Source organism: Haemaphysalis longicornis, unplaced genomic scaffold, assembly GCF_048455015.1.
Source record: "Haemaphysalis longicornis isolate Haplotype H1 unplaced genomic scaffold, Haemaphysalis longicornis Haplotype H1 scaffold_12, whole genome shotgun sequence".
NCBI classification, from domain to species: Eukaryota; Metazoa; Arthropoda; class Arachnida; order Ixodida; family Ixodidae; genus Haemaphysalis; species Haemaphysalis longicornis.
In genome coordinates, this window is record NW_027526225.1 from 64,579,731 (window position 1) to 64,595,660 (window position 15,930).

Consider the following 15,930-nt stretch of genomic DNA (forward strand, 5'->3'; position numbering starts at 1 on the left):
CGTGCGTGCCTTGTGGCGACCACCCAGCCAAGCATTCCATATTTACTCGAATCTAGGCCGGCCCGGATTCTAAGCCGACCCCCAAAAGTCCGAAGCCACGAAAAAAAAAAAAAAAAATACTTGCCTTGAATGCAGGCCGAACAAAAAGGCGAGGTCAGCGTTCACAAAAAGAAAACACGTTTATTGAACATGAAGATGCGGTGCTCATTCTGAGTCATCGTCGCTGCTAGCCTCTGAATGCCATCCTCGTTGCGGCGCATGCAAATATCCTCTCCCGTTGTGTCCTCCAATGAAGGACATTTTTTTCATCCACGCAAAGTCCCGCCCGGCTTGAACGTTCGACGACAACTCCGCGGCTAAAATAACTTTTCTTTTAAAAGCGGCACTATAATGGCACCGCTTGTTTGGTGCCATTGCGCTGTCAAAACCAAACGCCACGCCGCACCGAGGCCACTATCCGCACAGTTCAAAATGGCGGCATCGCCCCCAGCTATGGCCCCTTAACTCTTTCGTTACGGCGGAAAAACGGCCGATTTTAAGTGCTTCCACAAAATGTTTTTTTTTCTCTTGAGCTACTGGACACACGTAGCCTTGCTATGCATGAAATTGTAGCTTATAGATTGCTCTTCCAAACACAAAGCAGCAGTTTTGTTAAAGGTACAATTACTTACAGTTTATTTGTCAAGTAATCAGAAAAAAAGCCCCCAAGAAAAGTATACGAAAAACACAAATCGGCACTTTTACCGAGACTAAAAATTATTTCAGGTATTTTAAGATATACAAATTGTTCCTACGTTCAATGGCTATGATTCAATATATAAATCAACAGTGTAAACCAAGTTTTGGATTTTTGAGGGCCCGTCAACCTAGCGCAACTGACGGCTGTGCCACGCCGCGAGGGCACTCAAGGGTGAGTGAGTCTTTGTAAAATGTGCATCCAAGTACCGTACTTACCTGATTCTAACGCGCACTTTTTTTCCGGAAAAATAGGTCGAAAAATCACATGCGCGTTAGAATCGGATACGAAACCGAAACCGAAACAGCGAAAATTTCGTCCCACCCATCACCATCGCCATTTCAAGATGGCGCTGAAGCTTTTAGCAACGATTTTTCGCACGCAGGAAGCATAGGCGCCGAGGCTTTTCTATCGGCGTTCACACAAATAGTCAAATCGTTCCACTTGCGCGCTTGATAACAGCAATGGCAGCAGGGGCTCTCACGTGTTCAAAACGAGCGCTCGGCTGAAGCGTGCGCCTCTGGAGAAGCTCGCGGGATGGGCGTGTGAGGCGTGGGCCACGATCCCATCGAAATTGGTTGCACGTTCGTTCAGAAGTGTGGCATCGCAAACGTGCTTGACGACACCGAGGACGAGATGTTGTGGTCAGCGAAGAGCGTTGAGGAGTGAGATGAGTGAGGTTACTTCGGGAAATAAATCACCCGTTTCTATCGCATTCGTTGTTCTTGCTCACACAGTTCCGTCCGCGTTACAATCGGAGGTGCAAGCTTTTTCGGTTTTTTGTCAGGAAAATTGGGTGCGCGTTAGAATCAGGTAATTACTGTATACTCTTTTGTGTCTTCGCACAAAATCCTTATCAGTTCGGTGGTAAAAAACAAGAAAAAAAAATCCAGCGCTCTCGACAAGCGTCGCACCTGAACCCTGCAGCGCTAATCTGACACGAGCGCAAGGTTATCTTGAAGGTGATAGCGCGATACGGCACGGTGCATTTGGCAAAATATCCCGGCCGTACGTTCTCGAGACCCTAAACACAAAATCAAAACCGCAGTCGTCAGATAAGAAGCACGTTTTGTTTATAAATACAGCGTGGAGTCACAACGAAATTACCTGCCAGCGCTTGTTGAAGTGCGAGGCACCTGAACCGGAGCTTCGTCTTCCTAACTGAAATCTGACGATCCCACATCATTGCTTGATCCCTCACTGTTGCTGGAATCAGAAAAATCGACAGCAGGAGCTGCCGAAGTGCTTGCTACAGCAGTCCGACTGTGTGGAGCGCGGCGCGAACCCCATGCCGTTTTTCCTCCTCCTCCCCTCCCCCTTTGGTTCAAATTTCTCTTGCTACGCCGCCACCACACGAGACACACAAACAAACGAAACCGAAATTGAAAGAGAAGTTGCCAATGAACACACCAGATGGCGATAGTTTTCTGTGGAGCGCGGGTTTCAGATTTTGCGGGAGATTTAAAATCATCGGACGCCGGCTTCCGATCGCCTATGGCGCCGTCGTGAAAGAGTTAAAGGCCAACTGCACTCAAAATTTCGACTTCTTGAAAACCCTATTTCCGTATAGTCTGCTTAAAAAGAAAGCAACATGCAAAATATAACAGCTGAAATACGCACGTGGACGCCGCAAGCGGCCAGCAAAAGTCGGCGATTTTGAAACCGAAACCGAGGAGAGCGCGGCCATTGCAGTGACGTCGCAGCCGTCCAGCGAGCGGCCGGACGGTCACCAGTTCGGGAGAATGTGTGCGCGCAAGCTCGACGCGCGCACGGGGCAGCAGAGCTCGACCGGTTCTCCCGCTGCGTGGCTGGCCAGAGGAAAAAGCCACCGTAGGCTGGAACGTCACAGGCGCGTCATGGCTGTTTACGCGATCCGCCGGCAGGTGCAGAGTGGTCTGCGGCGGAGCCTTTTTAAACGCTTCTGACTGATTAACGAGGCGTTTCACGGGGCTACCACTTGTGTCTCAGCTTATTTGGGGGTACTTACTACGCATTAAAAACAAATTTGGCCGAGGTGAAATTTGAGTGCAGTTGGCCTTTAAGTGGCTACTGGCTCGTCTAGTAATGGCTACAATACTTTATTTTCTGGGTGGCGCTAGCTGCGCGCCACTTCCCCCAATTCCACTTGGAAATTGGCGCGTGTTTCAAAATCCTCAAATCCAAGCCGACCCTGGAGTTTGATATATCAGTATTTCAAAAAAACTATTGGCTTAGATTCGGATAAATACGGTACTCACTTGGGGAAATCGGCCAAGTCTGGCCAAAAAAACTCCAGTGGTCGCCGTAGTCACGGCAACACTTGCTCAGAAAGAGAAAGACATGTCATGGCGTACGCTCCTCCAATGTGATGTCCAATGATTATCACTTCCAAAACAAATGAAAGAAGCTCACACTTATAGCAACAATGATGGAGTAAAGGTCGTTGCGGCAGCAAAGAAAAGAGCAAATCGACTGCAATCGTGGACCTAAACTGTCGTGATGGTCTTGAAGGTTGCATACAGCTTCACTACCTTCAAGTCTGACGCGTTAGTGTGAGCTTCCTTCATTTTTACGTTGGAATAAAGCCGGCTGTTCAAATTCAAAGGCAGCCAAAATTTCAGAAAGACTTGTTGCGCATAAGGCAGCTAAAATTTTAGGAGAAATAGTTGCGCTTAAGTTGCTTGCAAATTGGCTGTGAACTTGCTGCTTTTAAAGGTCTCTGAGCATATGAAATAACAACTTCGTTCCATTAAGTTTTTATTTTTGTTTAGTTGCTTCCTAAGGGTTCAACTCAGCTCAGAAGCCATGACACACTTTAAAAAGGCGTGGTAGCGTGGGCTTGTTGGTACATACTTGACAGAGAACAACAGCGCTTAAATGGGACGAAAGAAAGATTGACAAGACAAGGCGCTGTTTTTTTTAAAGGCACAATTTGTTGTTCTTCTGTTGCACGTTAAGGCCTCATCAAGTCTTAAATGACTGCTTATACTGTCTCGTGCAGGGACTGATTTCAAACATCAAGTGCGTGGTACGTAAAAATGGTTATTTAATGCAGGACATACAGGATTTGTAGACCTTGAGCACAATCAAGAGTGAACCTATGTCACAGAGTACTGCACTGAAACTGTAAATGCTCGGACGGCGATTTTTCTTGCTACAGTAAAACCTCGTTACAAGAGACACTCAAGGGAACCAAAAAAACGTCTCTTGTAACCAAGGTCTCTTGTATGCAATGTTGCTAACATGGCGAACATAGGAAAACCAACCAAACTGCTTTAATTCAAGTGTCTCTTATAACCAAGTGTCTCTTGTTACAGTGTCTCTTGTAACGAGGTTCTACTGTACTGTCATTTTTTTTAATCGATCAATTTATCATCCAGTAATGTCACTTCTGCCCAATGCATGGCTTGAGTCAAAGGGCGATCACATTGGCCGATTCATTTTATTCGATTAATTGATTGCATGCCTGCGGCTTCTGCAGAGGAAGGTGGGCCTCCACTCGCAACAACAGAGCTTCGCTGCGCGGCCATCCTCCAGGAGATGCCTTTTGCCGTCCCATTCCCAGTTCGCGTCAGGGTAAGTGTGCTGTTTCAATCTACAGCATGTTGAATGGAAAAAGGCACCTTCATTGATTGCATTTTGTGCAATTCTAGACTACAAAGCTTGTGGATCTCTGGAGAGCTTCATTTGCCCATTAGGAAGCTAACGAACAATACAACATTCTGTATTTCCCTCCCTATACAGTCTACGCTCATTGCAGCGAATCCGGCAACAACGAACTTCCAGTTACAGCAGACCATTTCTGTTGGTTTTTTTGGACCCCACGCATTTTAAGTGGAGTCCACTCCGCTCACAACGAACCCGGCTATAGCAGACTATCGGCTACAACCTACTAAATTTTAGGCGAAAATCATTTTGACTGAATGTTGAAAGTGGACTTCCACAGTGCCGCAACCCGTAATGCACTTCCTTTGTATAGTTTGACAAGAAAACTTTTATGCCTGGCAACATTGTTAGCAGCCAGGTCGTTGGTGCAGCCAAGCAAGTGCCAGTGGCCTTGGTTTTTTATTTATTTATTTTTTTTCTGTCTAGCGACATGAGTGATAGGGTAGCTGATTTCACTGTCGTATAAACTAAGCAAAATTAACGCTGTCGAACGTGGCGTAAAGCAGGCCGACATAGCCAAAAGTACAGGCCTATCTAAGCAGACGGTCCGCTTGGCCGTCAAGAACAAGGCCACTGCCGATAAACGCGACTCCAGTGAGATTGAACAACAGTGTTATTGAATGCGCGAAGTGGTGCACCTGGAGTCGAGTCTGCCCTCACCACAGCTTTTTTATGTAATAAAAAACTCGGGTTCAGTAAAGTTCGGTCTTTTTCTCATCCCGTTCGGTGAAAAAGGTAAGAAATGCCTCAAGTAGGGGGGTTGGTTCCCATCTATTGTATGCAATCTGCCGGTGGCCGTGCGCAGTCTGGTCTAACTTTCGACTTCACAGCTGTCCATCAGATGATTTTGTATCAGCTGTCTCAATGACCAGTCTAAAATCATAAAAACTGTGGAAGCTGCCTTGGAGGGAACGTCAGGCAGTGATCCGATTTGCTTGACGAACGGTTTCGGGTAAACCTGCCTCGTCGCGAAAAGATTTAAAAAAGCCTAGCTAATTCTGATGGCCACGACTGATTTTTAGAGCCAGTTAATAATTGCTCCTAGCTATATTCTTGCTTTATTTTCTGAGCTTATCATGCATCTTTACACACTTGATCGCTTGTGCTATGCCTTTTCCAAGTTCCGGTCAAACTACCCACTTTTGCGCTCATATACGCCCCCCCCCCCCCTCCCCTTTCCCCCGGTCAGATACTGCATGTTTCGGCTGCAGCGGACATTGTTTTCCAGATCTTAAAAAAAACTTTTTTAATTTTGAAGTAAATTACGTGAAACATGGCAGTCTTGCTGCTTTTCCCCACTGATTTCAAATATGGCATATTTTTAGTTGTTAAATTAGTTCCCAAGATAATTAAGGTAATTAACCATTTTTGGAGGAACAATAGACAGAGCAGTGTTGGTCATAAAACTAACCTTTACATTTTCCGACAATATGAACCCTGGTGAGTGCAATAAGAGAATCAGTTTTTTGATGAATCACTTGCAACTAATTTTACAGCTCATTAAACCTTGGTGGCACCAGTGGCAAGGAACCATTTTGAGTGCCCATTTAAAACACCGAAGTTTAATGAGCTTTGAAATCAGTTCCAAGCGATGCATCAAAAAACTGATTCTCTTGCTGCACTCACCAGGGTTCATAGTGTTGGAAAATGTAGTGATTACAGTTTTATGACCAACACTGCTTTGTCTATTGTTCCTCAAAAAATGGTTAATTACCTCTAATTATCTCGGGAACTAATTGATCAACTAAAAAAAATAATGCCATATTTGAAATCAGTGGGGGGGAAAGCAGCAACAGTGACAAGTTTCACAGAGTTTACTTAAAAATTAAAAGAAATAGTTTTAAGGGCCATGTCCCCCCAGTCCATTGTAACGGGCGTAGACTGTATGTCTATCTCCCCACTGGGTAACCCTCCCTCGTGTTCCCTCCGCTTCTCTTCTAGGTGCTGCAAAGCCTGATAGCGCGAGACAAGTCCGAGAACCACAGGGGGGAGCAGGGTCACTTCCTGCTTGGCCCCCAGATCGAGGTGCTCGTGCGGAGGGACTACATCTACGAGGACGCCTTCGAGAAGCTCGCCGATGAGCCCAACCTCAAGCTGCGCCTGCGTGTCCAGCTCGTCAACGTGGCCGGGCTGGAGGAGGCCGGCGTAGACGGTGAGGGAGGGGGGCATGTGCAAAGCCTCTGCCGTTCAATTACATTCTATTCAGGAGGCACATTTGACATGAGTTGGTTCCTCTCAGACAAGGTCTATAATCCTTGTCTATTGGCATTTTCATATATTACATGTTTCTTGTGTAAACTTTTCAGTTGAAGTCTAGCGAGTGTCCCGTCTGCTTCTTTCCTCGTCCCTGTCTGTTTTTTCGCTGGTAATATGCATCTAAATCAACACCAACTTGCCCAACTTTCAGCCTTAACTGTATCTCTTTGGCACTAGGGCCATGGCTACGTTGTCGCCCAGGTACACGCCGGGCTCTTGTCTCGGCGAAAACTTGATCCGTTTCTGCGCTGGTGGCAGGAGATCACCAGCATAGGTAGTGAACACCCTAGCGAACAAATATAAACCAGCCAGAACATATTTCGAGCGCACATATCTACTCCAGAGCCAATTGAATCCGAAACCAACACCCACCTTTGAGCGCGATTTGATGTTCCAGGCTGATCGACACCTGAATCCTCACTCGAGCTGAAATCCTATCTCTAAAGCCGCATTCCGACTCTTCACTGCCACTCTCATCGTTAAAATCCAGAGTAGAAGGCGAAGATATGCGAGACGAGACGAGGCGGATTTCTTATCGCGCTCGCGTGGGTATGACGCCACGTTTGTTTACATTCGAAACCACTGCCCGTCAGAATAAAATATCTGATGCGTTGCCACCTGGCGATAAAAAAAGAAAATTCACAAAAGAGAAAACTCCAGTTTTCAAACTATCTCCTAGGTGTCGCTAGGTGTTCCAATCGAGCGAAAATTTGTATTCTGCAGGCTCGCGAAACCATCGATCATATGCGATCGATGGCCTATGGAGCGGTCCTGAAAGAGTTAAGCGTTTGAAACTGGTAAACCGCTGGCGCTTGTCGTACATCTCCCTGTTGTTTAGTGCAAAGAAAACTGCAGGTACATTTGAGGCAAAATATATGCAATTAACCGGCAGCACCTGCGTTCATTTAGTTAGGAACGCTGGTTGGGTTGGTTTTCATGTTAGCGAAAAAAAGTGTTGGTGCAATACCGGCACGTGCAGGAGGAAAAGCAAGCACAAAAAGAACAAAACTCCTGCTGGTGCAGTTTCAGGCAGGGGGCGCGCGAGCACTGCGAAGGCGGGAAATTTGAATTGCATCGGGTGGTAGCAGTGAGCGGATAATGGCACTACAGCCCATTATGGCGAATCACTGCTCTGCACTTCTGGCAGCTTTCACGTTGAGTGGAACGACTTTAGTTTTTTTTAATATTGTGGGGGTTTAACACACCGAAGCTATACGTGGGCTATCAGGTGTGCTGCAGTGGGGGGCTCCAGATTCCTTTTGGCCGCACTGGGATCTTTAACATGCGCCGAAATCGCAACACGCGGGCATTTTTGCTGTTCACCTCCATCTACAAAGTGGCCACTGCAGCTGGAACCGAACCCACATCCCTGGACTCAGCAGTACGAGAATCACAGGACCAATAAATGAGTTGGTACGCTAAACCAATTCAAAAGATACCAAATTATTCCTATTTTTGAAAAGAATGAGTAGAAATGACCTAGGAGAACATGTTGCAGTTAAAAGAGGACGGCTGGTCTTTGTGGAAAAAAATTGAATCATTGGGACTCAAACCCATGACTCTGCTCCTACGCCACTGAGGTAGAACAGAGCCATAGCAGCAGATATTCAAGAGAATAGAAGGAATGTTCTAAGCAAACAAGTAGGTGGTGCTATACTCGGTGACAACTTAAGAACGGCACCAAAAGTTGCCGCTGTGCCTTATCACTGTAGCCGGATGTTTCTCCGCGCGGCGCAAGTAGGGCGTTACTGGGAATATTTTGAACATGGTGTGAGCCGTTCCCGTGATTTTTTGGACTTAATATGCTTATAAACGACTCCAGTGACGACAAACAAACTGCGTGAGACAAGGCAGACGATATCATGCATTCATAGCAAACCCCTTTCAAAATGCAGGCGCACCGACGTCACGGGTCCGGCGCTTTGGCGGAGTGATACACTACATGAGGTGGTGCTGTTCTTGAGTTGTAACTGAGTATAGTAGGGGTGGTTCTCGGCAGCCAGGTTTGTCAAACATGCTTCCAGGCTAGAAACCTTCACCCGACTAACTTTCAGTTACATTCAATTCAAGCAGATTTGAGACGAGTCGGTTCCTCTCGCAAAAAATCGGTCTCTGACCCTGCCAGCTTGGGTTTTTTGCTACAGATGTACAAACTAGACAGTCAATCTCCATTTGTCGATCCCCCCCCTTCATTCTTTGCCTATCCCTCATGTTTGCCAATCCCCTCGTTTGCCTCCACTCTTTTCAGGGGGCGGCCTGTTGCGCGAGTTCCTAGCCGAACTGATGAAGACAGCCTTTGACCCGAACCGAGGCCTGTTCCAGTGCATGCACGACCGGCGCCTCTACCCGAACCCGGCCGTTGGCCGTGTGCCGGGCTACGATTCTGGCCAGGCAACACGTCACTATGGCTTCGTGGGCCGCCTACTTGCCAAGGTGAGAAGGCAGTTTCTCAGTGGTATTGCTTGGGAGTCGACGCTTGGACCTTTCATTAACCTAGCAAGGCTTGTTTGGTTCTCGAAGCAACACATACTCGGCTAGCTGGGAGGCTTGATACGAGCAGAGGTGAAATCAGGTTGGTAGGTTGGTACAGTGCTTTTGTACTGGAATGTTGCGACCAGAAGCTCAACTAACAGGGATTGCACTAAGATGATAAAAAAAATTAAAGCTGTTCCAATCAATGTGAAAGCTGTCGGAAGTGCAGAGAAAGTGATTTGCCCTAATGGGCTGTAGCGCCGTTATCCGCTCGCTGCTACCACCCAATGCAATTCAAATTTCCCGCCTTCGCTGTGCTCGCGTGCCCCCTGCCTGAAACTGTGCCAGCGGGAGTTCTGTTCTTTTTGTGCTTGCTTTTCCTCCCGCACGTGCCGGCGTTGCACTGCCACTTTTTTTTTGCTTACTGTCGTAAAAACCAACCCAACGAGCGTTCCTAACCAAATGAACGCAGGCGCTGCCGGTTAGTTACGTATATTTTCCCTCGAATGTACCTACAGTTTTCTTTGCGCTAAACAACGGGGAGATGTATAACAAGCGCCAGCGGTTCACAAGTTTCAAACGCTTATGGCTATATAAACCATTTGGCTTTTGAAGCCTCTGGATTACGCCGCACCGCCGGAACGCCGCGTGGCTCTACTTGGGTCCAGTGAGCGAGCTACGACAACATGGCGAGCCCCTAAAGTGCTCTGCAATTAAAAAGGGATATACGCGCAAAGCCAGCATGGGAGATTGCACCCCATCGTCGCTAAAAGAAAAAGTAATGGCAAATGCACTGGCCGGAATTCATGTGCATGCTCCTTGTCCCACTGGTATGCAGGCTCTCTACGAGGGAATGTTGGTGGAGTTGCCCCTGGCACACTTCTTCCTTGCCAAGTGGGTGGCACCCGGTCGTGGCGACCTCGACCTTCACCACTTGGCGTCGCTGGACCCGCTCGTCTACCGAAACCTCTTCTTCCTCAAGACGTATCACGGCAACGTCACTGACCTCAACCTCGACTTCACGGTAAGATCGCTCTCGTCTGTTCACTTTGTGGCTTGGTTGGTTACCCTTGTTGCTTCGTGCTGTTCGTGATATTTTAACTTAGCGGAGTTTTTGGTGGAACGAAGCAGTGGAGGAAATGTCTCCATCTGTCCGTATGCACGCAGCCAGTTTTTATGTAAGTAGTTTTAGGACTTCCCACGGGCTCTGTGCCTTTTTGATCATAAGTAACACGTTATGGTGTATCATCACTGATGATGATGGTTTTAAAGATGATGCAAATGTCAGTTATTCCTTGCATAGCATGAGTAAGGCACAAGTCGCAAATTTTTTTTACAGTAGTCATCATTCGTACATCAGCAAGATAATGATGATGGCAGACAGTGATTGTACAAGCATCTGTATCCAGCGCAAGTCGCAGATGTGTTTACAATAATCGCCTTCAGTATATCAGCAAGCTAATAATGATGAGACAGGCAACGATTATACGAGCGTCAGTATCGAACAAGTGTCCTGTCTGTTTGCTTACAATGGTATCATCACCACATCAGCAAGGTAATGATGATTACAGGCAGTGATTATACGAGCATAGGTTTTAGCCACGAGTCACAGTTGTGTGTTTACAATAATCACAATCAGCAAGCTAATGGTGATGACATGTAGCGATATGAGCATCAGTGCATCCCTTTGCCTCGAAGAATTATAGCACGAGTCGCAAAGTTTCATTTATGAGTCTGTCAGAAGCTTCTGTGCCAACAAACCTGTGTTAGTTAGAATGTGTTGGCAATCATTTGGCCTGGTGTTGTCATCGCCCCTTTGCAGGTGGTGACCAGCCAGCTAGGCCACAGCGAAGTGGAGGAGCTGAAGCCCGGCGGGTCGTCGATAGCGGTGACGGGGGAGAACCGGATCGAGTACATGCACCTCTTGGCCGACCACCTGCTCAACACTCAGCTTCGGCAGCAGTGCCTCGCCTTCCGCAAGGTGACGACTCGTGTGATTCCCGCCTGAGGCTGCGGTAGCACAGAGTACCTACTGGACTATAGTGTAGTAAGAGCTGTAGTAGCAAGCACCAAGTACTGGTGGTAGTGCCACTACAGCTTTCTGAAACAGTGTGCCACCCATTAGCTCTGTTGGCACTAATTGGCAGCACACTGTTTCATCCTGGAATGTGCCATGTGCCCTGTACATCATCGTCATTATAGCATATCATCTGTACATCTGTACATCAGCATCTGTACATCATCTGTACATCTGTATATCAGCCTGTGGGGATACTCCTTTTCAGGCTTTCTTTTTTAGGAAGCTGGGCTCCCTAGTACTTTCCCTGCCTTGTGAAGTCGTAGGAGTGGTGAACAGGCTTTGGAAATTGGTGGAGTGGAGTACGAGATTTCGGCGCACGTTAAAGATCCCCAGGTGGTCAAAATTAATCCGGAGCCCTCCACTACGGCGCGCCTCATCGCTTGCACTGCCTCAACGCCTTAATCCCATCAATCAATCAATCGAAATTAGTGGAGGGGTCAGATGAATAAAATACTGGCAGAGTGGAACTGATGCACATGCATGCACGCACGCACAATTTTATGGTTTGTTTTGCGTATTGCAAAGGACAGCAGTGGCACTTACCTGGACATTCTGAAATTCCTTTCGAAATCTTTCGAATGATCCAAACTTGTGTTTTGTCTGCATGGCCCCTTTCAAAGTGATGATGATGATGATGGTGCGGATGACGACGATGATATACATAATAAGACAGTGCGCATCACAATCAGTGTTTGTTGTTGGGTAATTACTAATTTGCCGCATGTTCTGAGGGAGTGTGATGATGACGGGTCACGGGCGACCCATGCAGGGCATGGAGGAGCTCCTGCCGGGCCACTGGCTGCGGCTGTTCGCCCCCCACGAGCTGCAGGTGCTGGTGTCGGGCGCCCAGAGCCCGGTGGACGTGGACGACCTGAGGGAGCACACCCACTACGAGGGCGGCTACTCGCCCGAGCACCCGGTGATCCTCGCCTTCTGGAAGGTGCTGGCCGGATTCGACGAGCGACAGCGCCGCCTGCTGCTCAAGTTTGTCACCAGCTGCTCCCGGCCACCCCTGCTGGGCTTCAAGGTGCGCACCAGGGGGAGGGGCACACGGTTCAAAATTTCAGACTTCGGGCTTTGAAGGGGGACACTGATCTTAAAACAACTTCTTTAATTTTCAAGTACAGTTTGTGAAACTTGTCAGTCTTGCTGTTTTTTTCCCTCAGATTCGCATATGCCATTATTTTTTCGGTTGGTAAATTAGTTCCCAAGATAATTAAAGATAATTAGCCATTTTTGGAGGAACAATAGACAGAACAGTGTTGGTCATAAAACTGTAATCTCTATATTTTCCAATGCTATAAACCCTGGTGGATGCAATATTCGAAACATTTTTTCGCTGCATCCCTTGGAACTAATTTCACAGCTCATTAAACATTGGTGGGGCACCAGTGGCAAGGAACCATTTTGAATGCCCATTTCAAACACCGTTTAATGAGCTGTAAGATTAGTTCCTAGCAATGCATAAAAAACCGATTCTGTTATTGCGTTCGCCAGGGTTCCTAGTATTGGAAAATATAAAGATTACGGTTTTATGAACAACACTGTTTTGTCTATTGTTCCTTGAAAAATGACTAATTATCTCTAATTATCTTGGGAACTAATTGACTGACTCAAAAAATAATAGCATATTTTAAATCAGTGAGAAAAATGCACAAAGACTGATAAGTTTCACAGAGTTTACTTAAAGGTTAAAAGAAACTGTTTTAACAGGCATGTCCCTCCCCCCTTAAAATCTCCTTTCTCAGTGACAGCAGCATCGTTCTCCATGGAGCAAAAAAATTGAGTGAGGTGTACCGTATTTTCGCGCGTATAACCCGCCCCTGCATATAATCCGCACCCCCACTTTCAGCCCGCCGGAAAAGAAAAAAAAAATCTTCGCGTATTGCCCGCACATTTAATACAGGAAAGGCTGCACCAAAGCTACTGCTCAAGCAACACATTACATACTGTGTAGACAGAAAAAGCGTATATTTAGCAAGTAGAATACACTGACGACTGCAAGGCAAAAGTCACAATTCACTAATAAAATTTTAGAGTGCGCTTGTGCTTGTTTTTTCTTTGCCCTTGTATGTTTTGCGCAGTCGCTGCCATGGAAGGCTTAGTCAGTGTTACCACCGCGTAGGAGCTTCCCGGCACAACACGCATTGCCGTGAAGCTGCACTAAAAACCCCACGTATAATCCGCACGCATACTTTGCCACCGAAATTTTCCCATTTTTGGTGCGAGTTATACGCGCGAAAATACGGTAAGCTGCTTGACTTTTCAACCACAACAGAGTTTTACTTCGTCATGGTTCCCTCAATAAACACTGCCTTCTGTCCCATTGCCAGGACCTGGTGCCCCAGTTTTGCATCCACTCAGCGGGTCCAGAGCCGGGCCGGCTCCCAACGGCTTCGACGTGCATGAACCTGCTCAAGCTGCCGGAGATCAAAGATGAGACACAGTTGCGCGAGAAGCTGCTCTACGCCATCGAATCTGGCGCCGGCTTCGAGCTCAGCTAACGGTGCCACAGGGGTCCATATGCGATGCGCGCAACTAGACTGGCGGCCTTTTGGCAGTGCGCCACTGAAACCCGTGCGAGCAGTCACCCATGCATTCAAAACGTGGACATTGTTGGGAGCGGTGTCGTCCCAACTTGTGATATAGGGTCGGCGATTGCGTGATGGCGGACCGAGAGCCTTGGAAAAGCTGTTTGTGCATTACGCGAGACGGTGAAGTATACAAAAATGAAATAAAGATTTACGAAATATGCATTTCTGAGTGATCATTTCTGTTTGTTTGGGATCAGTTGTGTTGGTGGCACGATTCCTTACAATCGTGTCGGACGCCGCTCTGAAAACTAGCTTTTCGAGGGACGTACCAAGGGGGGATTGGCCAAAGATGGACAGAAGCCGTTCTCCATGTGCAAAAGTCTTGAAATCAATCAGTTTCATTCAAAAATGAGTTCAGCCGATAGTGACGTTCGCAGAACACCTGAGTGGTTCAGAACAGTTTTAATCGACGAGAACCACACCATATATAAGCCGAATTGCATCTACGACAGTTGGTTGCTGTTTAGCAGTGTATTTAATTCATCAATTTCTTTCACTGTCATTTCTCAAGCCTTCCACATTCCTCCCATTGTTCTTTTTGTTCCTTGCGCACTTTACCCATTGGGAAGTACCCATGCAGACAAAATACAGGTTTGTTTTATTGGAAAGATTTGGTATTTTATAGTGCTTCAGCACTTTTCCGGCAGCAAGTGATGCTTTATTCACTGGAAATATAATCAATTCAGGTTAAAATTTTGATTCTCTGCCGAATCGTGTTTCACGACGTCTACCATGAAGTCTCAAGGACGGGTATTCAAACGAACTTCAAGTGCGTCATTAGACTCTGCAGTGGATTGCAGAGCTTTGCTTCCCGTCAGTCCTCCTGGATGGCGCCACCATACTGCTACCCAGCGCTATTCGCCTTTGCTTTGTTTTTGACCGTATTTGCACTTGGCTTTATTTGTTACGGTAGGTAGTAATCGTTTCGTGAAACATGGGGTAGGTTCGACAAACAGGGTCACGTAAGACACTGTTGCTTACGCCAATGGGCCAGTGTCATCTGAGACAACCCCAAAGCGCCGCACTGCTGTGCAGCTATAACAGTGCACATGGTACCAACAGCAATGCGCATCGGCACTTCTATTCGTAACTTCCATTGTTTCACCCCACAATTCTTACTGCTATAAAATGAATACGCATTACACTTAAGCAAAAATAGCTCGTTCTACATGCGGAGCCCTGCCTAACTTGCGTTTGCTTTTGCCAGCCTCGGCCAATCGCACGGCTGTGCATATGACGTCGTAGGTTCTAGTGCGAGAAGTGAGCTATTGAGTCGCATGGCCAATCCCTTTTTTCCTGGTTGGGCAGCTTATTTTCAATATCATACAAGCAAACAGCTTTGAAAATCCGGGCCTGCTTTTTCTATTCACAGTGACCAAGATTGCTACTCCAGCAAGTATGCTAAGGCAAGAATAACTGCTGACAGTCATTTTGTGTCGGCTGATAGCACCACAGTCGGAACTGCGCTTAACTTCATGAGCCAAGGCAAAATGTTAGCGGAGGTTCTGTGGAAATAACAGCGCAAAACGCGACGCAACCATACGCATTTGGAGGCTGCTGTGAGCGGCCGCCAGTACTTGCATGCCCGCTTTCGTTCCATCACCTATGTCACGTCCGGCCGCCGGTAACAGACCCCTTTTCTTTCAGTTTCAGTTCCAAAAACACCAAACTTCGTGAGCCATTTGCGTAACCCACATTCTTGTTTGAAATGCAGTGTTTTGCAGTTAGCACTCTTTTTTGTATACCATATTTTCGCGTGTATAACCCGCACCAAAAAATGCGAAAATTTCAGTGGCAATGTAGGGGTGCGGATAATACGTGGGCGGGGTTTTTCCTTTATTGTAGCTCCACGGCAATGCACATTGTGCTGCGAAGCTCCTATGCAGTAACACTGACTAAGCTTTCCATGGCAACGATTGAGTAAAGCATACAAGGACAAGGAAGAAAGAACAAGAGCGAGTGTACTCTAACAACTGAATTTTAATAGTGAATTGTGACTTTTACCTTGCAGTCAGTGTGTTCTAATTGCTAAATATATGCTTTTTCAGTCTACACAGTATGTGATGTGTTGCTTGAGCAGCAGCTTTGGGGCAACCTTTCCTTTATCAAATGTGTGGGCAATACACAAGGATTTTTTGCTTCTTTTC

At 46.9% G+C, this 15,930-nt stretch overlaps 1 protein-coding gene across 1 annotated transcript in view; it reads left to right on the top strand.

Moving 5' to 3' along the window:
• The window catches only part of LOC144162772 (ubiquitin-protein ligase E3C), a 58,678-nt gene extending 44,733 nt beyond the window's left edge, over positions 1 to 13,945 (top strand). The window contains exons 14-20 of the mRNA XM_077693427.1: positions 4,197 to 4,291; positions 6,323 to 6,533; positions 8,886 to 9,070; positions 9,948 to 10,133; positions 10,932 to 11,090; positions 11,959 to 12,216; positions 13,523 to 13,945. Coding sequence (XP_077549553.1) covers positions 4,197 to 4,291; positions 6,323 to 6,533; positions 8,886 to 9,070; positions 9,948 to 10,133; positions 10,932 to 11,090; positions 11,959 to 12,216; positions 13,523 to 13,693 — 1,265 coding nt within the window. The 3' untranslated portion in view covers positions 13,694 to 13,945. The remainder of the gene's footprint in view (positions 1 to 4,196; positions 4,292 to 6,322; positions 6,534 to 8,885; positions 9,071 to 9,947; positions 10,134 to 10,931; positions 11,091 to 11,958; positions 12,217 to 13,522) is intronic.
• The last annotated feature ends 1,985 nt before the right edge of the window (positions 13,946 to 15,930 follow it).